Raw genomic sequence first — 21,066 nt, 5'->3', positions numbered from 1 at the left:
GAAGGTGGGGTTGATGCGGGCCTGTCAATAATCTGTTCTCTAGGCAGGGTTGAAGCTTCTTCAAGAGAATCATACCACAATTCCTCATTTAAATCCTCTTGGTCTAGGGAAAGATCTTGATCTTTCCTTTTTTCCTCACACTTCCTCCTCTGTCCATTTTTAGAACTTTTCCTTCTCCTACAACTTGCTTGATAGTTTAAGGCTAATTGAACTATGTTGTAGATATAAAATACTTCTGCAGAAATTGAACGAGGCCCATTTTTTGCTTGAAATTCTTTCATTTCATATCCCACTAGCTTCCATTTATCTACATCTATCTTTTCTTCCTCTAAGAACCAAGGAGATGTGTGTCTTAATGCAGCCAAGAGTTTAGCAATCTGTACCCAGGTTACAAGTAAACTCTGCTCCTCAATTATCTTGATTATACTCTCTATAGTACCACTCCTGAATGGAGCTGAGGTTGCGTCTGGGGCTGAGGTTGAGTCGGCTGAGGTCCAGGGATTGAATATAGCTAACATCTGCCCCATTTCAGCTATAAGAGATTCCTGGTTTAGCCCTTAACAAGTTAAGTTCCTTATTTATCTATTAGCACGCTCACTTAATCTTTAACAAAGTTTCCTCGTTACTCACGGTTCTGGGTCAGAGAGACTGAGATCTAGATCGGAAGCTTTTCCACTGGAATCAGGACTGTGTCTGTCCCTGTTCGGGCGCCAAAATGCGAAGGTCTGGTCTAGCTCTTCTTGTCAGGATAAGCAAATGTCCTTGCCCCACGTTGGGCGCCAATTGTAACGAGCTGTCGTCTCCAGAAGCTGCTGGATCGCTCTCTGGGAAGAGATCTGCTGTGTCTACTCAAATCTCTCCAACAGATTCTTCTTCCTGTAACGAACCGTTGTCTCCAGGCAGTTGCTGTTAACTCTTGTCCAAAGAAGTGACTTCCCTTCCTGCAGAGAGCCCCGTCAAGCCTGATGCAATTCAGAGTCTTTCTCTTGAATCCTGGCTCTGAATCTCCTCCAGCTCTTATCCTTCTCCAGGCCGATCTGCCCTTTGCGCCCAATGCTGTCTCTTTTTATCCTCCCAGAGAATGGGCGTGGGATAATGCAAGGGCTTCTGGGAAGAACCACCCCAGCCAATGAGCTTGCCCCCTCTATCAAGTCAACCTGAGTTCTCACCTTGTAATTGTCCAGAAAACCTGAATTCTCACCTTGTCACCATCCAGACAACCTGAGTTCTCACTTAGTAATCCTAACATCTAATAACTGACCTCTGTATAACTGAGAAGATATTCTTGGATTCTTAGGGAAATCCAGCCCTCATATTCATTTCCCCATTCTTCCATAGAGCAATTGGTAGTAATAGACGATAGAGCACTGGGACTGGATTCAAGAAGATCAAATTTAATTTAGACACTTACTAGCTCTGTGACCCTGAACATGGTACTTAATCAGCAATTTCCTTAGTTTCCTCAGCTGAAAAATGATAATAACAGCAGGTTTATTATGAAACCCAGATGAGATTGTGTTTGTAAAAAGCATATGCCATAGTATGTTTTACAAAAATATTTATTCACTTCCCATTCTTACCTGACACATAGTAGATACTATTAATTACTTATTCCCATTCCCTTCTATTCTGCTCTTTTTGAATAAATGATGTATAGAAAATTGTACTTGACAACAAAGACGAGTAAAATTTTGGAATGAATGTGTAAATATAGTGGTTCCTTTGCTAAGCAATATACAGTTAGAGGTATTGCAGGTAACTTTGTGCTAGGACAGAATTAATTCCAGCATAAATATTTCTATAGCAGTTTTATTGAATCATAATTGTTAGTAGAAAGAACATCTAGTTCAATCCCTTTTATTTTACATATGAAAATATTGAGGCAAAGGGAGGTGAGAGGGGAATGATGTACATTTAGAATGTCCTAATTACTTGCTAAATTGGGACTTTCTAATGAGTAGAATACCAGAAAAACAGATCTCTTTCTCACTCTCCTGTTAATTCTTTCATCAATAAAGATATTTAGTACTTAAAGATTTATAATGAATCTTATGCTTCAGGGAGGTTCATGGTTTAATATCATAAATTGCTGTCAATTCGTTAAGAATAAGGTTCTGTTTAATGATAGTATATTGCATTATTGCTCTTAATGTTTCCCTAATAATTAATCTGCTTGATTCAGGTAGAAAGTTATGGTGCATTAGACTCATTTTCTAGTTTAGAAAAGTAAGACTAACAAAAAAAAAACAACAATGACTTACTGAGAGCCCAAAAGCAAATTCAGATGTAATGTTTGTCAGATTTTCCTTGAAGTAGATCTGTTATTTAAAGAATATATTTTAGAAGAAAACTAAAAGCTGATTTCCTTTTTATTTTATTAAAGCCTTTTATTTTCAAAACATATGCACGATAATTTTTCAACATTGATCCTTATAAAACCTTGTGCTCCATGTTTTTCCCTCCTTCCCCCACCTCCTCCTCTGGATAGCAAGTAATCCAATATATGTTAAACATGTTAAAATATATTAAATCCAATGTATGTATATATATTTATACAATTATCTTTCTGCTCAAGAAAAATCAGATCAAAAAGGGGAAAAAATGAGAAAGAAAACAAAGAGCTGATTTCCTAGAGGAAATTCTTAGTACCTAATCAAGTAGAGACTTTTTTTTTGTTTTAAAAAAAATACTCTTTTTATTATGGATTTGGGACAAGCAACAATATAGATGAACATTTTCACAAATAAAGAATAGAAATAAAAGATAATAAATAAAATAATCAATTGCTAAACATTCAGTTTGGGTTTTTAGGTATATATTGCATTTAACAAGCTAACACCAACATTGCCCTGCTTGTCTATATCCCCTTCTGAACTTTAAAATTGATAATATAATCTTTCTTGTCTTTTTTTGGGGTGGAGAAGAACATCATTTTTACCTCCTCCAAATTCTCCTTTCCCTCTCCAAAACCCTTCTTTTTAACAAGTGGAATCAAGAAAAACAAATTCACTCTAGAGAATGGCCTCTAGAGTATCAACTCCCTGTTAAAAGATAGGGAGATTTTAATATTAGTTTTTTTAAGGGTTAGATTGGTTATTATTTTGATCAGAATTCTTAATAGATAGAATTTGTTAAATAGACATGTGGATAAGAGCGAACAAGTGAATTTTAAATGTCCTGGACAAAGTTATAAACTGAATCACTATTAGATAGGAAATAATGTCTTTTTTTTTTTTTTTTTAATGATTAAAGAGCTGGCTAAGATTCAGAAAATAGGGCAGGTTTATTTAATGTTTATTATAAATGAAAAGAGGAAGGAGCATAATTTCCAAGTCTGCAGATGACACTGATATTTTTGTATAATGAAAGGCTGAGCTGGGGATAAACGTTAGGAGGATTCTCTTAAGATTATGTGAATAGGCGTACCTATTAGTAGATGAGCTTCAGTGGGGTAAGAAATAATTGATCTTAATTCTGGAGGAAAACCACCCTAACAAGTAGAGCTGTCCAAAAGTGGGGTACCTGGGAAGGTAGTGATCCAGTAATGGACCGAGTACCAAGGATCTCCAATCCCCTGGGCATTTGGACCAATGTCCTCTTCTGAGTGCAGAGAATTTCCCATGGGATCCCTCTACCCTGTTGCCTCCAGATGCAGAGTCTCTGATCTTCCTCTGGTAACATTTGTACTTCTACCTTTTTTTTGGTGAACTCCTGTTATTGAAGAAATCACTTAATGTAGCTTTTGACTAAATGCCATTTTGAGTTGTCTGAATTTAGATTTTTGCTGGAGTAATTATGTGGAAGTTGGATAGTCTGCCTATTCCACCGTTCCGTCTGCACTTGTGCCCTACCTATCCTTGGAGGAAGGGGGAAAACAATTTCCCATCTCTACCCTTCAGCTCCCTTTCACTATTAGATAGGGAATAATGTTTGTTTTTTGTTTTTTTTTTTTTTTTTAATGGTTAAAGAGCTGGCTAAGATTCAGAAAATAGGGCAGGTTTATTTAATGTTTATTATAAATGAAAAGAGGAAGGAGCATAATTTCCAAGTCACTGCAGCTGAGAAGCATAAGGCTCTGCTCAGAGCCAAACTCTGAGAGATATTGATAACCTACTGGAGTTTATTCTGTTATACTCCCCATTCCAGTGATTCTGAACACTCACTCGGACTCCTTTCTCCATCCCCACTGTCTGATGCCTTATTTCCATTCCCCTCAACCCCTCCCCATTCTAGAGTCCCTACCTACTCCTGTTCTAGCCTTCACTGTGCTTTTTGGAATGTCTGCTCTGTAGAGAACAAACTTGCTTTCATCTTATATTTTTTTCTTCTCCTCTCCTTTTCTTTTGACTGTAATTGAGACCTTGCTCCCTCCTCATGATTCAACTTTCCTGTCTATCACTGGGTAAACTTTTACTCATTCATCTCCACTCACTTGTCAAGGTGGGGAGAAGTCACCATACTCTGGGCTCTCGTTCTAGCACTGTTATTCAGGAGCCTCTCCTCCTTAACCCACATCTACACTTCAGTCAAAATTCTGATAGCTGTTGTCTACCAACCCACTTTTTTTTCTTAGTGAGTTCAGCGTTTGACTCATGGCTTTTCTCTCCTCCCCAGCTTCTGCCATGTTCTAGGGGACTTCACATATATACTGATACTCCCTCAGACACCCCAATCTTCTTAATCATTTCAAATGACCTATTCAAATGGCACCCCGGCTCAGCTACACACAGAAGTAATTATACCTTTCATCTTTCCATCAGCTCCAGATGTATTATGAATTCTGAAATTTCCTTATCTGATCACAGTCTGTTGTCACTCCACTTCTTTCTTCTCTACCTTGTAATCCCAAACCCTATTCTTAGTCTGCATTTCGACCTCCCATTAGTTCTTAGTTAGTTCCCACTCAACCCCTTAGTTCTTTCCCAGGCCATCCATTACCCCTGCATTAGCAACAATCTCCTTTTGCCATCTTGATCTCTTGGTAAACAGTCATCTCTACATCGGTCTTCTTTCGACTTCCTTCCCCCCATCTTATTTTGTCACCAATCTGGCCCTGCCCAAGCTTAATTTGGATTGTTCCATCTGCTGCCTTAACCCCTACTCTTGGGCTTCTGAGTTAATTTGGAAAATATCATTAAATGTGCTGATGGGGCCACTATAAATTCATTTTACGTCATCTCAACCGGATGCTTACTACTGCAAGGCAATTCTTTTACACTTCCCTAAATAACTTGAGATTTCCCTCAACAAGTCTTTTTCTTTCCCTCTCTTTAAGTCTTTCAAGGCTCCCTTTAGCTAAGAAGTTTGCTTGATAACTCAAGGAAAGCATTGGGACCCATTTGTCCAAGCTCTTCTCTTTCTTATTTTTCATTACCTAGGTACTTCTACCACCATAATCCTCTACTTATTTCTCATATAAGGAAGTGGCCCTTCTTCTTGATAGGACCTGATCTTTTCCAACATTCATAAATGATCCTTTCTGATTCTAGATACATATTCTTTCTCTCTCTCTCTCTCTCTCTCTCTCTCTCTCTCTCTCTCTCTCTCTCTCTCTCTCTCATCTTCAGTCTTTCCCTATTTACTAACGTCTACAAATACAAATATGCCCATGTCTCCCTCATCCTGGAAAAAAAAAACAAAACAAAGCCTCTCATTTAATCCAAACACTCCCCACTAGCTACCACTTCATATCTCTTCCTCCTTTTGTCACTAAATTTCTTGCAAAAGCTATCTGTAATCTATGCGTGTGATTCCCTTTCTCTTACTTTTATTTAACTCTCCACAATCTCTCTTCTGACCTCATTATTTAGCTGAAATTTCTCTCTCCAAAATGACTAATAATCTCCTAATTGACAGACCAAATGACCTTTTCTTAATCTTCTTTATCCTTAACTTATCTGTAGCTTTTGACACAGTGAATCACTCTCCTCCCTGATGCTCTCTTCTCTCTAGGATTCCATGACGCTCCTCTGTCCAGGTTCTCTTCTTACTTATCTGACTGCTTCTTCTCAATCTCATTGCTTGATGTTCAGCAGGTTACTTCTTGATCTCCAGGGTTCTGTCTTAGACTGTCATTCCATCAGCTCCCATGGATTCAATGATCATCTTTATGCTGATGATTTTCAGATCTCTATATCCAGCTCTAGCCTCCTAATTCATATCTCCAACTGCCTGTTGTATATTTTAAACTGGAAGTCTGGTGTGTGTGTGTGTGTACATATACATATGTACACACACATATCTCAATGTGTCCAAAACTGAACTTATCACCTTGACTGCCAAATCATTTTCTCTTCCTAATTTCCCAATTACTATGGAAAATACCATCATCTTCCTAGACAACCAGTTATCATTAAACTCTATTTTCTCCTACTCCCCCTATCCAATCTGTTGCCAAATCCCGTCGAGTTTGCTTTTCCAATATCTCTCATATATATTCCCCTCTCGTCTGAAAAAAAACAAAAAACAAAAAAAAACAACCAACCCCAACACAATTAATTACTTTGATATAGGCCCTCATCATCTTATATCTGGACTATTGCAATGCCATGATTGGCCTCCTTGCTCAAATCTCTCCCTACTCATTTTCCAACGAACTGTGAAATCAATCTTCCTATAAAGCTCAGAGCTGACCATGTTGACTTCCTTCCACTTCTGCCTCTCCCAACAAACTATCATTTCTAAGGTCAAGAATAAAAAACTATTTATGATATTCAAAGCCTTTTCCCACCCCCTACTCCTAACTTTTCATTTCATGCTTCTCATCTTATCTCTTTAGTCTATTTTTGTGACATAATTTTTTGAATCTTTATTTTAATTTTTTATAATAGCTTTTTATTTGCAAGATATATGCATGGGTGATTTTTCGGCATTGACCCTTGCAAAACCTTCTGTATTTTGTGACATACTTGAGTTGAAAGCCATGATTTACTTAGAACATAGTTTCAGTTCCTATTATTTGTATAGTCAATAATTTTCACTCCAGATACTTGTTAACAATATGTGCAAGATAAGGGAGCTGGAATGTATGACTTTCCTTAGGGTTTGGTTTTGTAAAAGAAACACAATAGAAAATCTTTCATTTCAGGCTATTTTACATTGAGACTTCTGAAATGATACAAAGTCTTTCTTCAGTTAAACTTCCTTTTGCGGGATTCCGGCCTCAAGTGATAGTTTTGATGTTGATTCTTGGGCATCCTTTTGTGACATTCCTGAGTTGTACTCTTGCCCTCACTGTCTGTCTGCTTGTTTCAGGTGACACCTTATTCGGCTGGAGAGGGACAGACACATAGTCAGAGATGGAGGGAGAGATAGAAGGAGAGAGCGAAGAAGAGAAAGAGAAAGGACAAGGGAGGGAGAGAGAGGGAAGAAAAGAGAGGGAGATAGAGGGAGAGAGAAAAGGAGAGAGGGACAGAGAGAGGAAAAAAAGAGAAGAGAGAAGTGAAAGATGGAGAGAAATAAGAAAAAAAGAGGGAGGAGAGAGGAGAGAGAGAGAGAAATGGAAAGAAAGGAGAGTGGAGAGAGAGAGAGGAGAAAGAGAGAGAAAAAGAGCAGAAAGAAACAGAAAGAAAGAGGAGAATAGAGATAGAGAGATGGAGAGAGAAAAGAAAATGAGAATGAGTATGTGTGTGTAGTTAGGTGAGCTTCATAAACAGCTATAAATGTGAAATACAAACTGGGGGAAAGAATGGAAATAAAAAGGTGAAACAAGTGCAGTTGTTGAATTAGGTAATGGATTTTTAAATTTTATTTATTTATTTATTTTTTTAAGGCTGGGATTAAGTGACTTGCCCAGGGTCACATAGCTAGGCAGTGTCTGAGGCCAGATTTGAACTCAGGTCCTCCTGAATTCAAGGCTAGTGCTTTACCTAGCTGCCCCAATGTCATGGATTTATTAACCACTAGCCTACATACAACATTCCTGCTTTGAAGAAAGGTGGAAGTCTGATGTTATCATGAGACTGCTGATTTTTAGGGAAGAAGGGCCATCTTGTAACATAGCATAGAGGATAGAGTGCTGGACATGGAATCAGAACACTATCTCAGATATTTATTAGCTGGGTGACTGTGAACAAATCCCTTAACCTTTCCAGTGCCTCTGTTTCCTCATCTGTAAAAAGTAAATAATAATACTTGCACCATCTACCCTGTGATTATTGGAAAGAAAGTGTTTTGCAGATTCACATAAATGTGAATTACTATTGTCATTGTCTACAAAATGGAATGGAATGAAGTTGGTGATTGGTTGGGAGCAGTGGCAGTGGTTTGAGGTAGGGAGGCCCTTTTAGCTGTTTCTTGCTATTTCTTTCTTTTCTTCTTTTCTCTGTGTCTTCTTGGCCCAGAAAGAACAAAGTGGGTAGAGGAGGAGAGAGCCTGGTTAAGGGGGAGTTGGAACTATCTAACTTCTCTTAAAAAAAAAAAAATCTTCTTATATGATGATCAATTCTGATAGACATAGCTCTCTTCAACAGTGAGAAGATTCAAACCGATTTCAATTGTTTAGTGATGAAGAGAGCCATCTGCACCCAGAGAAGGCTGTGGGGACTGAGTGTGGTTCACAGTATAGTATTCTCACTCTTTTTGTTGTTTACTTGCATTTTATTTTGCTTCTCTCTTTTTTTTCTGGTTTGCTTTTATTTTTCTTGTGCAGCAAGATAATTATATAAATATGTATGCATAAATTGGATATAACATATATTTCTACCATGTTTAACATATATTGGACTATTTGCCATCTGGGGGAGGGGGTAGGAAAAGGGGGGGTAATTGGAACACAGCGTTTTGTAAGGGCTAATGTTGAAGAATTGTCCATGCATATATTTTGAAAAATTAAAAGCTTTAATAACAACAACAACAAAAAAATCTTCTTTTGAACTGGGCAGTAAGTACCCTAAAAAATGGAAGAATCATATTTGTCCCTCCCTCACTAGATTGATTTATTTATACATATACATATTTATACATAATACAGATTTGTTTATGCATACATATAATTACATACATTTATACACATAATATACATTTATTTATACATATGCATATGTATATATATTTATATTTAAAATTAATATACAATATATTTGCCTATATTATAAGATAGAATTATACTGTATATTTAGTATAATGTAAGGTTTATTTAATAAGATTTATTATGTTATACTACATTATACATGACATGAATCATAACTTATACAAATAATTTACTTTATGTAATTATAGCATGTGATTTATATACATATAACAGACATATACCTATGTATATGTTTATATAAGTGAATGTATGTAAATGGATAGAGATAGGGAAAGACAGAGAGAAAAAGAGGGAAGACAAAAAAGGGGGGAGAGAGAAAGGAGGGAGAGAGAGACAGAGAGGCAGGGGGAGGGGAGAAAAAGAAGGAGAAAGGAAGGAAAGAGAGAGAGAGAGAGAGATGAAGAGAGGGAGAATGACAGAGAGAAGGAGAGAGAAGGAGGGAGAGAAAGAAGAGGAGACTCACATAGACATATCTGTACACAGAGACAGACAGAGTTGTAGACTCCTTGGTGCAGTGGAAAGGACCAACTGCTAGTAGGAGATGCAGCATCTGGTATCGGCTCCACCATTGACTTTCACAGGGACTGAGCAAATGTCCCTCTCTGAGCCTCAGTCTATCCATTTGAAAAATAAAGGGATTGGGCTGAAAGATGTCAGATTTCTTTCAACGGTTGTAGTCTAAGATCTTTCCATAAAAGTAATTCAGAAAAACTCTAATAAAGGAACAAAATACAGAATTTGAGGATGTTACTATCCCTCTCTTTTCAAATAACTGACTCTTTTTCCAGAGTTTTTCACAAGTGGTGCTTAATCTCATTCATCAGCATTCTATCCCTTAAATGCAGAAATAACAGGAAAAAAAAAGTCCATGTAGGATGTTTCTATGTAAAAGCCTCATTTTTTGTGGGTCATTGTTTTTCTCTGAATCAGTCAGAAACAGGAAGAGAAACGTTTTTTAGATAAAGAGTATATGCTGAACTGTTGCTTGCTTAAAAGCTACACTCACATAATACTTTTGCAATTTTGGGAAATGAAACAGTAACTTCCTATTGCTCATGGTTCAACGATTGATTACCATCTATGTTTTTTTTTTACTTAAGGCATTGGATAGTGGAGTCGGGAAGAGCTGTATTTGGATCCTGTCTCAGACACTCCCTAGCTATGCGACGATGGGTAAGTCACTTAATTTGGAAACCTCAGATTTCTGTAATCTGTAAAATGGGACAGTTTAAGGCTTGTCCTTCTCAGATATAAGGGGTGTGTGTGTTTGTGTGTAGAGAGACAGACAAACAGAGACAGATAACCAGAGAGAAACCGAGACAGAGAGAGGGAAAGAAATAGAGACAGAGAGAGGATTCAAACATACAAGTGTTATAATCTCAAATGGAATAAAAAGCCTTTTTGTAAATTATAAAGTATTATATGAATATTACTTATTAATTTATGATTGCTTCTGCTGCTTAATTTCCTGTTAGGATGTTAGGTAGGAGGAAAGTGACTTTAAAAATACCTTATTGTGGAGATTGGAAATTCTTGTTGGACTTGTACCTCTCTCATTTCAGGACTTCTTTGAACTTTGGACTTCTACTCTGATTCTTTAGTTTATGATCTTTGAATTTCCTCTCTTCCTACTAAAACTACGTCATTTCATCCATGCCTTCCCTATTTCCCAATTTTGAATGGCATTGAATGGCTCTGTGGGCACATATCCATTGATTACTATGAATACTAGTGTGGTTTAACAGCACAATTTTGACTAGCCCCTGATAATTTATTAGCAATCTATGTTTTCTAGTCATCTCGTTGTAAAAGAATTATACTATTGATATCATTGAGCATTAAGTCATCTCTGATAAACCTGAATGTGCTGTCTTGCCCAAATCATTTTATTTTTTATCGATCTGTTTATTGATGATGTTCTTTTCTTTTTAAATATTAATTTCCACCCTTCCCCTACCCACCCCTACATGCCTGAGAAGGCATATAAAATCATGCAAAATGTCTTTGCATATTAGCCGTATGGTAAAACAAAACTGTGTGAGAAAATTATACTTCAGTTTGTAACTAGAGGAGTTCTCTCTGGATAGCATTTTTAAAAAATCATAAATTCTTCAGAATTATCTTGGATCATTATATTGATCTGTGTAGCCAAGTCTTTCACAATTGATAATCATTACAACACTGCTGTTAGAGTGAATATTGATCTCATGATAGTTATTGCTTCACTTTGCATTAGTTCATATAGGCCTTGCCATGGGTTTTCTCAAGTCACCACTCTTGTTCTTTCCCATAGCATCATAGTACTCCTTCACAGTCATGTCAAAACTTTAGTCATTTCCCAATTGATGGACATCCCCTCAATTTCTATATCTTTTCCACCACAAAAAATTGCTATAGTTTTTTTTGTGTGTGTGTGTGTGTGTGTGTGTGTGTGTGTGTGTGTGTGTGTATGCATACACATACATACACATTTGTATATATATCTACTTTTTCTTTGATCTTTTGAAAGGTATCTCCATATTTGTCATGTTGTGCAAAAAAAAAAATCAGACAGAAAGGGGAAAAAAAAACACAAGAAAGAAAAAAACAATCAACAAAAAAGGTGAAAATACTATGGTTTGTTCCACATTCAGTCTCTATAATTTTCTCTCTCTGGATACAATTGGCATTTTCCATCTTGAGTCTATTGGAATTGCCTTGAATTACTACATTATTGAGAAGAGCAAAGTCCATCACAGTTGATCACTGTATAATCTTATTGTTGCTGTGTACAGTGTTCTCTTGGTTCTGTTCACTTCACTCAGCATCAGCTCATGTCTTTTCAGACTTTTGAAATCAGTCTGCTCATCATTTCTAATAGAACAACAATATTTCATTACCATCATATACCATAACTTATTCAGTCATTCTCAACTGATGTGTATCCACTCAAATAGCAGTTCCTTGCTCCTACAAAAAAGAGCTGCTACAAACATTTTTGCACATGTGGATCCTTTCCCCTCTTTTATGATCTTTTTGGGATATTGCTGGATCAGAGGGTATGCTCAGTTTTATAGCCCCTTGACATAGTGCCAAACTGATAATGAGGCTTTTTTATAGCACCTTGTACATAGTATCAGATTGTTCTTTTTTTTTTCTTTTTTTTTTCCTGAGATCAGGTTTGAACTCGGGTCCTCCTGAATTCAAGGCTGGTGCTCTATCCACTGCGCCACCTAGCTGCCCCCCAGATTGTTCTTAAGAATGATAGCACAATTTTCTATTCTACCAGTAATTCTTTTATGTATGTTATTTTTCCTCATCCCCTCCACATTTGTCATTTCTGGAAGGTCTTAAATGGTATCTAAGAAGTATTTTAATTTGCCTTTCTCTAATAGTGATTTAGAGCATTTTTTAAAATGATGATAAATAACTTTGATTTCTTCTTCTAAAACTTGTCTGCATCCTTTGACCATTTATCAGTTGGAGAATTGCTCTTATTTTTATGAATTTGACCCTGCTCCTTTATATATTTGAGAAATGAGGGATTTATCAGAGAAACTTGCTGTAAAAGTTTTTGATGTAGAGTTTTTGATTATCTCTTTTAATTATGTCTATTTTTGCTTTGTGTTTTGTCTGAGATTATGGTTGCTACTCCTGCCTTTTTTTACTTTAGCTGAAGTAGAACAGATTTTGCTCTAACCTTTTATTTAAATTCTGTGGGTGAATTTTAGTTTGATATATGTACATAACATTGTTGGATTCTGCTATCTGCTTCTGTTTTATAGATTACCTCATTCCATATGTGATTCCATTCACAATTGTGATTGCTATGTATTTCTCCCATCTTGTCTTCTGCTTATCCTTCTTTTTCTTTTTATTGTGCTCTTCTTCAAAAATCTGTTTTGTTTCTGACCACTGCTTTCCTTAATCTAGTTTCCCTTTTATTACCACCCCCCATAATTTTTATTCCCTTTTCCTCCCATTTCCCATTTCTATGCCCAAAAGAATGTGTGTGTGTGTGTGTGTGTATTCTTCCATCTTTGAACCAATTCTTATAAGAGCGAGGTTCAAATATTGCTAACTATCTTCCTCCCCTCATGTCCCTGCAATTATAAAAACTCTTTCTTATGTACCTCTTTTATGAGGGAAAAAAATTTCCCATTCTACCTTTCCTTTCCTCCATTTCCAAGTCATTCCTCTTTCTCAATCCTATATTTTTCTGAGATGCTTGCAACATAATTGACTCATAATTGTGCCAGATTTTGTCTTTGTAGGTTCCTAAAAATAACAAGGTTCTTAGAAGTTACGTGTATCATTGTTCCATATAAGAATGTAAACAGTTCAACTCGATTGAGTCCCTTATGATTAGTCTTTAATGTTTACTTTTTGAATCTTCTGTTTGAATGTCAGATTTTCTATTCAGATCTGGCCTTTTCATCAGGAATACTTGGTAGTCCTCTATTTCGTTAATTACTCATTTCTTCCCCTGAAAGATTGCAATCAGTTTTGCTTTTTTTTTTTTTTTTTTTTTTTTAATCATACTTTCAGAGAGTTCAATAATTCTTAAATGATCTCTCCTTGATTATCAGTTCAGTTGTTTTTTTTTTTTTTTGAGAAGATAGTCAAGATTTTCTTCTACTTTTTTAATCCTTTTTACTTTGTTTTATTACTTTTTGATTTCTCACAGTCATTAGTTTCCACTTGCCCAGTGTTCAATTTTTTTCCTATCTCTTTTACCAAGGTATTAATTCCCTTTTCATAACTTTCTTGTATCACTCATGTTTCTTTTCCCAATTTTTTGTCTACTAATTTTATCTGGCTTTGGGTCCAATTAGTATATTTCTTTGAGACTTTGCTTGTGAGTGTTTTCACATTACAGTTATCCCTTTCCTATTGCAGAGGTTAGGAGTACATATCCCCTCTCCTCCATAACCTAGAAAATCCATATAAAATTTTTCTCCCTCCCTTTGTACAAGAGCAGTCTGAATTTTTAAAAAATTTATTTTTTTTTGTAAAAATTGGGTTAAGTATTTGGTTTTAGGTCTGTATCATCAGCTGATCTTTGTATATCTCTGTGGCTTAAACTCCCCCCAAATTCCTATTTAATTTCTTAGGCTGAACTTTGATATATCAACATCATGATGGAAAAGTTGTGGTGTGGAAGCGATAATTGTATTCTAAATTTGTGCCTTCCAGTTAGCTTTTTTATGTTGAAACTTTAGGCTTTTTCATGCTGCTGTTTTCAAAGCTAGTTTTGGGAGTTTGGGAGTTTTTGGTGCTTCCAAAGTGGTGTTCTCCTGGGAGATAGGTGGTCACTGCTTTCCTGCTCTGTGTTCTGGTCATTACCCAGGAAGGGCCCCTGCTCTCCTGCAACCACTAGTACTAGTCCTCCTCTTGGTCCTGGAACTGTGACCAGACCCCCTTCTCTCTTGTAGCCATAACTACTAGTTCTTTTCTATGCTCTATAATTTTGAACAGTGCCCCTACTCTCTTGGGACTGATCACAGATGTTCCTCTTGTCATAGAACTATGACCCAAAACTGCCTCTAGGCAATAGAGTTGCCACTCATTGCCAAGTTCATTCAGTGCCAGCAAAGGGTCTCCTGTGATCTCTTTGTTACGAATTGTCAGAGACTTATGGTCTCTTAGCTGACAGCTCCTGAAGCTGTTGCTGTTGGGCTACCTCCCACACCTTTCCTGGTGCTCCTGCCCTGTCCCTATTGTTTTAGGCTGGATAAATGTGTTTTTCTGACCTTTTGTTGGTTTGCTGCTCCAAAATTTGATTTGAGGTATTATTTTAAAGTTGTTTGGAAAGGATTGTTGGTGAGGTGATTCAGGCCAATTCCAATAGACTTGTGATGGAGAGAGCATCTACCTCCAAAAGGAGGATGTGGGGTCTGAATATGGATCACAACATAGTATTTGCACCTTTTTGTTGTTGTTGTTTGCTTGTTTGTTTGTTTTTTTTTTCTCATTTTTTTTCCCTTTTTGATTTGATTTTTCTTGTGCAGCATGATAAATGTGGAAATAGTTGGGAAGAATTGCACATGTTTAACCTATATTGAATTTCTTGCTGTCTGGGGAAGGAGATAGGGAATAGGGAGAAAGGAAGGAGAAAAAATTAGGACACAAGATTTTGCAGGTGTGAATGTTAAAAGCTATCTTTGCATATATTTTGAAAATAAAAAGCTATTATTAAAAATTTTTAAAAAAGAAAGGATTGTTGGGAGAAAATTTTCCTGACTAAATAAGAGGGAGTATTATGGGATATAAAGTGGATAATTTTGATTACATTAAATTAAAAAGATTTTGTACAAATAAAGCCAATGTAGCCAAGATTAGAAGGAAAGCAGATAATTGGGAGAAAAATTTTTTCTATCCCTTTTCTTAAATAAAAGCCTCAAATCTGTAGTATATCAAAGACTTTGTGAAATGTATAAGAATATATTATTTCCCAATTGATAAATGATCAAAGGATATGAACAAGCAGTTTTTGAAGAAGAAATCAAAGATATATAGTCATATGGAAAATGCTCAAACCATGATTGATGAGACAAATGCTAAAAGAAAAAAAAAAAAAAACTCTGAGATACCATCAGACCTCTATCAGATTGGCTAAAATCACAGAAGGTAAAAAGGAGAAATGCTGGAGGGTATGTGGAAAATACATTGTGGAATTGTGAACTGATCCAATCACTTTGGAGAGCAATTTGGAATTATGCCCCAAAATTTATAAAACTGAATCCTTTAACCCAGCAATACCAGTATTATGTCTTGTTTTCCAAGATGATCAGGATAAAAGGAAAAGAATCTGTATGTTCTAAAATATAGCAGCAAGGAATTGGAATCTTTGCCAAGAAAACCCCAGAAGATTTAGATATGATTGAAAAACAACTGAACAACAAGAGAACATCGTATACAATAACAGCAGTATTGTTTGAAGAGCAATTGTGAATAATTAAGCTATTCAAATCAATTATAAAGGATTTAGGAAGGAAAATGCTATTTATATTTAGAGAAAAAAGAGATATATGAAGGTATATCTGTATGGTTCCCCATATGTATCTGTATCAAACATTGACCTTCTCTAGGTTTGGAGGGAATGGAGGGAGTGAACTCAAAATGTAGCCTGTGTGTACTATCAGGTAAAACATTTCTATCTTAGTTACAATTGTGAAAGAAGAAACAGATCAAAAGGGGAAAAAAAACCACATCAAAGATTAAAGTAAGTGAAAAAATATGCTTTGATCTACATTCAGACTGTAGCAATTCTTTATCTGGATGTGGATAATATTTTCTGTGGTAAGTCCTTTATACTTACCTTAAATCATTTTGTTGTTGAGAAGAGCTGAATCATTCATGGTTGATCATCACACAATGTTGCTGTTACTGTATACAATGTTCTCCTGGTTCTGCTCACTTCACTCAGCATAAGTTTATATAGGTCTTTTCAGGTTTTTCTGAAATCTACTTGTTCATCATTTCTGATTGCACAGTAATATTTCATTTCGTTCATACACTACAGTTTATTCATCCATTTTCCAATTTATGAACATCTTCTCTATTTCCAATATTTTACCACCACAGAAAGAACTGCTCTAAATGTTTTTGCACATGTAGATCTTTTTTGCTTTTTTATGATCTCTTTGGGAAACAGATCTAAGAATATGTACAGTTTGCCTGTTGGATATAGTTCAGTACGACCTATTCTTGATGACCCTACGCTGGCTTTTAGTTACTCTTGCTTCCTTTTTAAAGTTCTCAAAAGACATACTTTTAATAATGTGTTCAAGGATTTTAATAAAAATCAAAGTCAAGCTTACTGGTTCATAGTTTGGGAATAGCACCTTTTTTTTTTAATTTAAATTTTTGCTCTTGTACAGTTCTGCTGTGCCTCTATTCTTCAGAATATTCCTATGATTATCAATTGAAACTTGGCAGTCATATCTGGCTCTTTAACTCATTGACTTAATTGTTCTGGAATTGGTGACTTGAAACTCACTCAGTATACTAAGTAGTTTCACCTTATCTCATTTATCTTGTTTCAACTTCTTTTGTTATTTTTTCCCTATGGTTTGAAGATGTTATCCCTTTTCTTGAATAACAAACAAAAACAAAATAGGAGTGAAGTAGTTTTAGATACTATTATCTTTTAACTTTGTCCTATTACCTCAAATGGTTGACTGATTCCTGCTTGATGCCAACTTTCTTTGACACTAAAGATGATCATATTCTACTTCCCTCATCTTGTCTAATCATTCCACTGACAAAGTCAAATCAAGTCAAGGCCAGAAGCAATTATTAGGCACTTACTACGTGCAGAGAGCTAGAGTAATTAGGGGCTAAGGACTGAAAGATAAGTTAAATCCAATATATGTATACATATTTATACAGTTACTTTTCTGCACAAGAAAAATCAAATCAGAAAGGGAAAAAACATGAGAAGGAAAATAAAATGCAAGCAAACAACAAAAAGAGTGAAAATGCTATGTTGTGGTCCATATTCAGTTCCCACAGTCCTCTGTCTGGGTGTAGATGACTCTCTTCATCACAAGACCATTGGAACTGGCTTGTATCATCTCATTGTTGAAAAGAGTATGTCCATCAGAATTGCTTTTCACATATAACAAATATTTAACAAATGCCTTTTGACACATTGACTTCTGTTTCCTGACCTAATGGCCACTGTCTAAGATCTCTTTAGTGCTACTGGGCGTTATTAGTTGCCTACTGATTTACCAGTAGTTGCCCTATCTCCTTACCAAACAGGAAAGAAGATATTTTTTGTCCTTCTCTGGCAGCTTCTGACCCATGAGATTATTCTTATAGACTCTAGTCACAAAGCAGCAAACAGACTTTAAACTTTAAAAATCATTTCCAGGGGCACCTATATGGCACAGTGGATAAAGCACCAGCCTTGAAGTCAGGAGGACCTGAGTTCAAATCTGGTCTCAGACACTTAATACTTCCTTAGCTGTGTGACTGGGCAAGTTGCTCAATTGCCTCAGCAAAAAAATAAAAATAAAAAATAAAAATCATTCCCTCTGACCCCTTCATTTTACATATGGGGAAACTGAGGACCATAACATAAAGAGGCTTGATAAAGACCACCCAGATAGATAGATGACAAAACTTGGAGGTAAACCTGGGTTCCCTGATTCTAAATCTGGCACTTTTTTGTGAAGCGAACCCCTTAGACCTTTTTCAACTTGGTTTACCTCAATTCAATATTGGGCACCTATTATTCGCTGGATACACAGAGACTAGAGTGAAAAGGACCATGTAAAATATTCTACTAGGGAGTTTTTTTTTATATATATATATATATTTTATAATATTATCCCTTGTATTCATTTTTCCAAATTACCCCCCCTCCCTCTATTCCCTCCCCCCGACGACAGGCAATACCATACATTTTACATGTGTTACAATATAGTCTAGGTACAATACATGTGTGTGAATATCATTTTCTTGTTGCACAATAAACATTAGAATCCGAAGGTACATGCAACCTGGGCAGACAGATATTAGTGCTAACAATTTACATTCCCCTCCCAGTGTTTCTTCTCTGGGTGTAGCTACCTCTGTCCATCATTGATCAACTGGAAGTGAGTTGGATCTTCTTTATGTTGAAGATTTCCACTTCCATCAGAATACATCCTCATACAGTATTGTTGTTGAAGTGTACAGTGATCTTCTGGTTCTGCTCATTTCACTCAGCATCAGTTGATTTAAGTCTCTCCAGGCCTCTCTATATTCCTCCTGCTGGTCATTTCTTACCGAGCAATAATATTCCATAACTTTCATATACCACAATTTACCCAACCATTCTTCAACTGATGGACATCCATTCATCTTCCAGTTTCTAGCTACAACAAAAAGAGCTGCCACAAACATTTTGGCACATATATGTTTCTTTCCGCTCTTTAGTATTTCTTTGGGATATAATCCCAGTATTAGCGCTGCTGGGTCAAAGGGTATGCACAGTTTGATAACTTTTTGGGCATAATTCCAGATTGCTCTCCAGAATGGCTGGATTCTTTCACAACTCCACCAGCAATGTATTAGTGTCCCAATTTCCCCACATCCCCTCCAACATTTGTCATTATTTGTTCCTGTCATCTTAGCCAATCTGACAGGTGTGTAGTGGTATCTCAGAGTGGTCTTAATTTGCATTTCTCTGATCAGTAGTGATTTGGAACACTCTTTCATGTGAGTGGATATAGTTTCAATTTCTTCCTCTGAGAATTGTCTGTTCATATCCTTTGACCATTTATCAATTGGGGAATGGTTCGGTTTCTTATAAATTATGGTCAGTTCTCTATATATTTTGGAAATGAGACCTTTGTCAGAACCTTTGTTTTTAAAAATATTTTCTACTAGGGAGTTTTGCAGTAATTTATGAGCATTAGGACTAATGTCAAATGTGAGACTCAGCTCCTCCCCTTATTTCCCTGAGATGCATCTCAGTTTTTAAAAGGAAAAATGTTAAATTATGACTTGGACCCTTAAAATAATCACCATCAGGTGATATCCAATGGTAACTACTTCCCCTTATTGTTGACTTCCCGGAACATTTGTAGCCTGCCATGTGAGTCCACTATTCTCCAAGGAAAATTCCTTTATCTGCTATAATTGGAGGGACGGATGGAGTGTTCTATTTGTACCTTTAGGACACAATGCTGCTGCTACTTTTCATGTCACCAGGATGATTATCCTTCATTATTCTCCTCCACAAAACATCATAAAACCTTCCCTATGAACATGTCTTCCCTTCTCAGCCCCTACTCGGTTGTGGATTCTGAACCTAGTTCTTTTCAGGTGTGATACTGGCAACGAATGATTTTGTGGCTGATCTAGATGCTGTCCAATCTGACTCCTAGAGGCAGTGTCAGCAACTAGTGAGTGTTAGGTCATCCAGATAGACCCTGGGGTACACTGGCCCTGAGAATGTACTAATAACCTTTATTCTATTTGACTTTTCAATAAGTTATCAAATTATAGGAAAAGAAGGAAAGAGTATTGGCTTTGAAATTACAAACCTAGGTTCAAAACCTGCCTTTGATACTTTACCTTTATGACTTTGGACAAATTGTTTTTTCTCTCTAGGTCTGTTTCCCCATTTTTAAAATCGGGGAGTAAGTAGGTATATGAGGTGATCTCTGAGATTCCTTTCAACTCCATTTCCATGATTCCCATGATCTTATATACTTTTTCCATTATCCCTAGCGTTAATTTAGTGACTTTCTGATCTTTACTTTGTCCTATCCTTGAAAGGATTGTTATCATCAATGTGGATACGTCTTCAGGCATTGAAAATTGTACCCAATTTATACCTTTTTCTTTGAGCTTCATATACCTGAATAGATTTACAATGAATGTAATGAGACCTAAGTTTCTAGACCCTATGAACTAGTAGAAGATATCATGTTTCTGTTTATTATCCTTCACTCTTTTTACAAAAAATCCTTCACTCTTGTGAAGCCTCCTTTATTTTTGCTCATATATATCTTTGGTAATGTATTTTATGGCTTTTTCTGGTGCATGGTTCTCCACTGGTAATATGCTACAACATATTTTCACCTTTTCCATTGTCCTTGGTGAACTATAATTTAAGTTTTTGGAGCCATAGTGCTCTGTGATTCAGAGTCAGATAATATCACAGAATGATACTGATGTTAAATACCTTTTGTTTCAAGGAGAAATTTAAGATTATTAAAAAATCTGTGCAATTTTCCAAACCTATCCACCCAACTCATATCCTCCATTTAATTCTGAGCTCATGTCATTGTTTATCCATACATGCATCTAGGAAAGATGTACTGAGATTATGCACTTTTCATGAGAGCAAACAGGATATAGCATTTATAAAGAGTTTAGCAAAACTTTTGCTAAAGTAGTTCATATATTTTTAAAAAAATGTATTAGTTTTTGATATTTACTAAAATTTTGATTTCCATTTTTTTCTCCCTCTCTCTTCTTCCATTTTCCCAAGGTGGCAAATAATCTGATATAGGTTATATCTGTATAATCATTTTAAGCATATTTTCACATTA

The 21,066-nt window shown here is 36.1% G+C and overlaps 1 protein-coding gene across 2 annotated transcripts in view; it reads left to right on the top strand.

The window, feature by feature from the left end:
* The window catches only part of TEC (tec protein tyrosine kinase), a 110,709-nt gene that overhangs the window by 24,351 nt on the left and 65,292 nt on the right, over positions 1 to 21,066 (top strand). For both annotated transcript variants that reach the window (XM_074272568.1, XM_074272569.1), the window contains exon 2: positions 10,132 to 10,204. In XM_074272568.1, coding sequence (XP_074128669.1) covers positions 10,201 to 10,204 — 4 coding nt within the window. In that variant the 5' untranslated portion in view covers positions 10,132 to 10,200. The remainder of the gene's footprint in view (positions 1 to 10,131; positions 10,205 to 21,066) is intronic.

The sequence above is a fragment of the Sminthopsis crassicaudata genome, chromosome 6 (genome assembly GCF_048593235.1).
Source record: "Sminthopsis crassicaudata isolate SCR6 chromosome 6, ASM4859323v1, whole genome shotgun sequence".
Classification (NCBI taxonomy): domain Eukaryota; kingdom Metazoa; phylum Chordata; class Mammalia; order Dasyuromorphia; family Dasyuridae; genus Sminthopsis; species Sminthopsis crassicaudata.
This window is presented reverse-complemented; position numbering and strand designations above follow the sequence as displayed.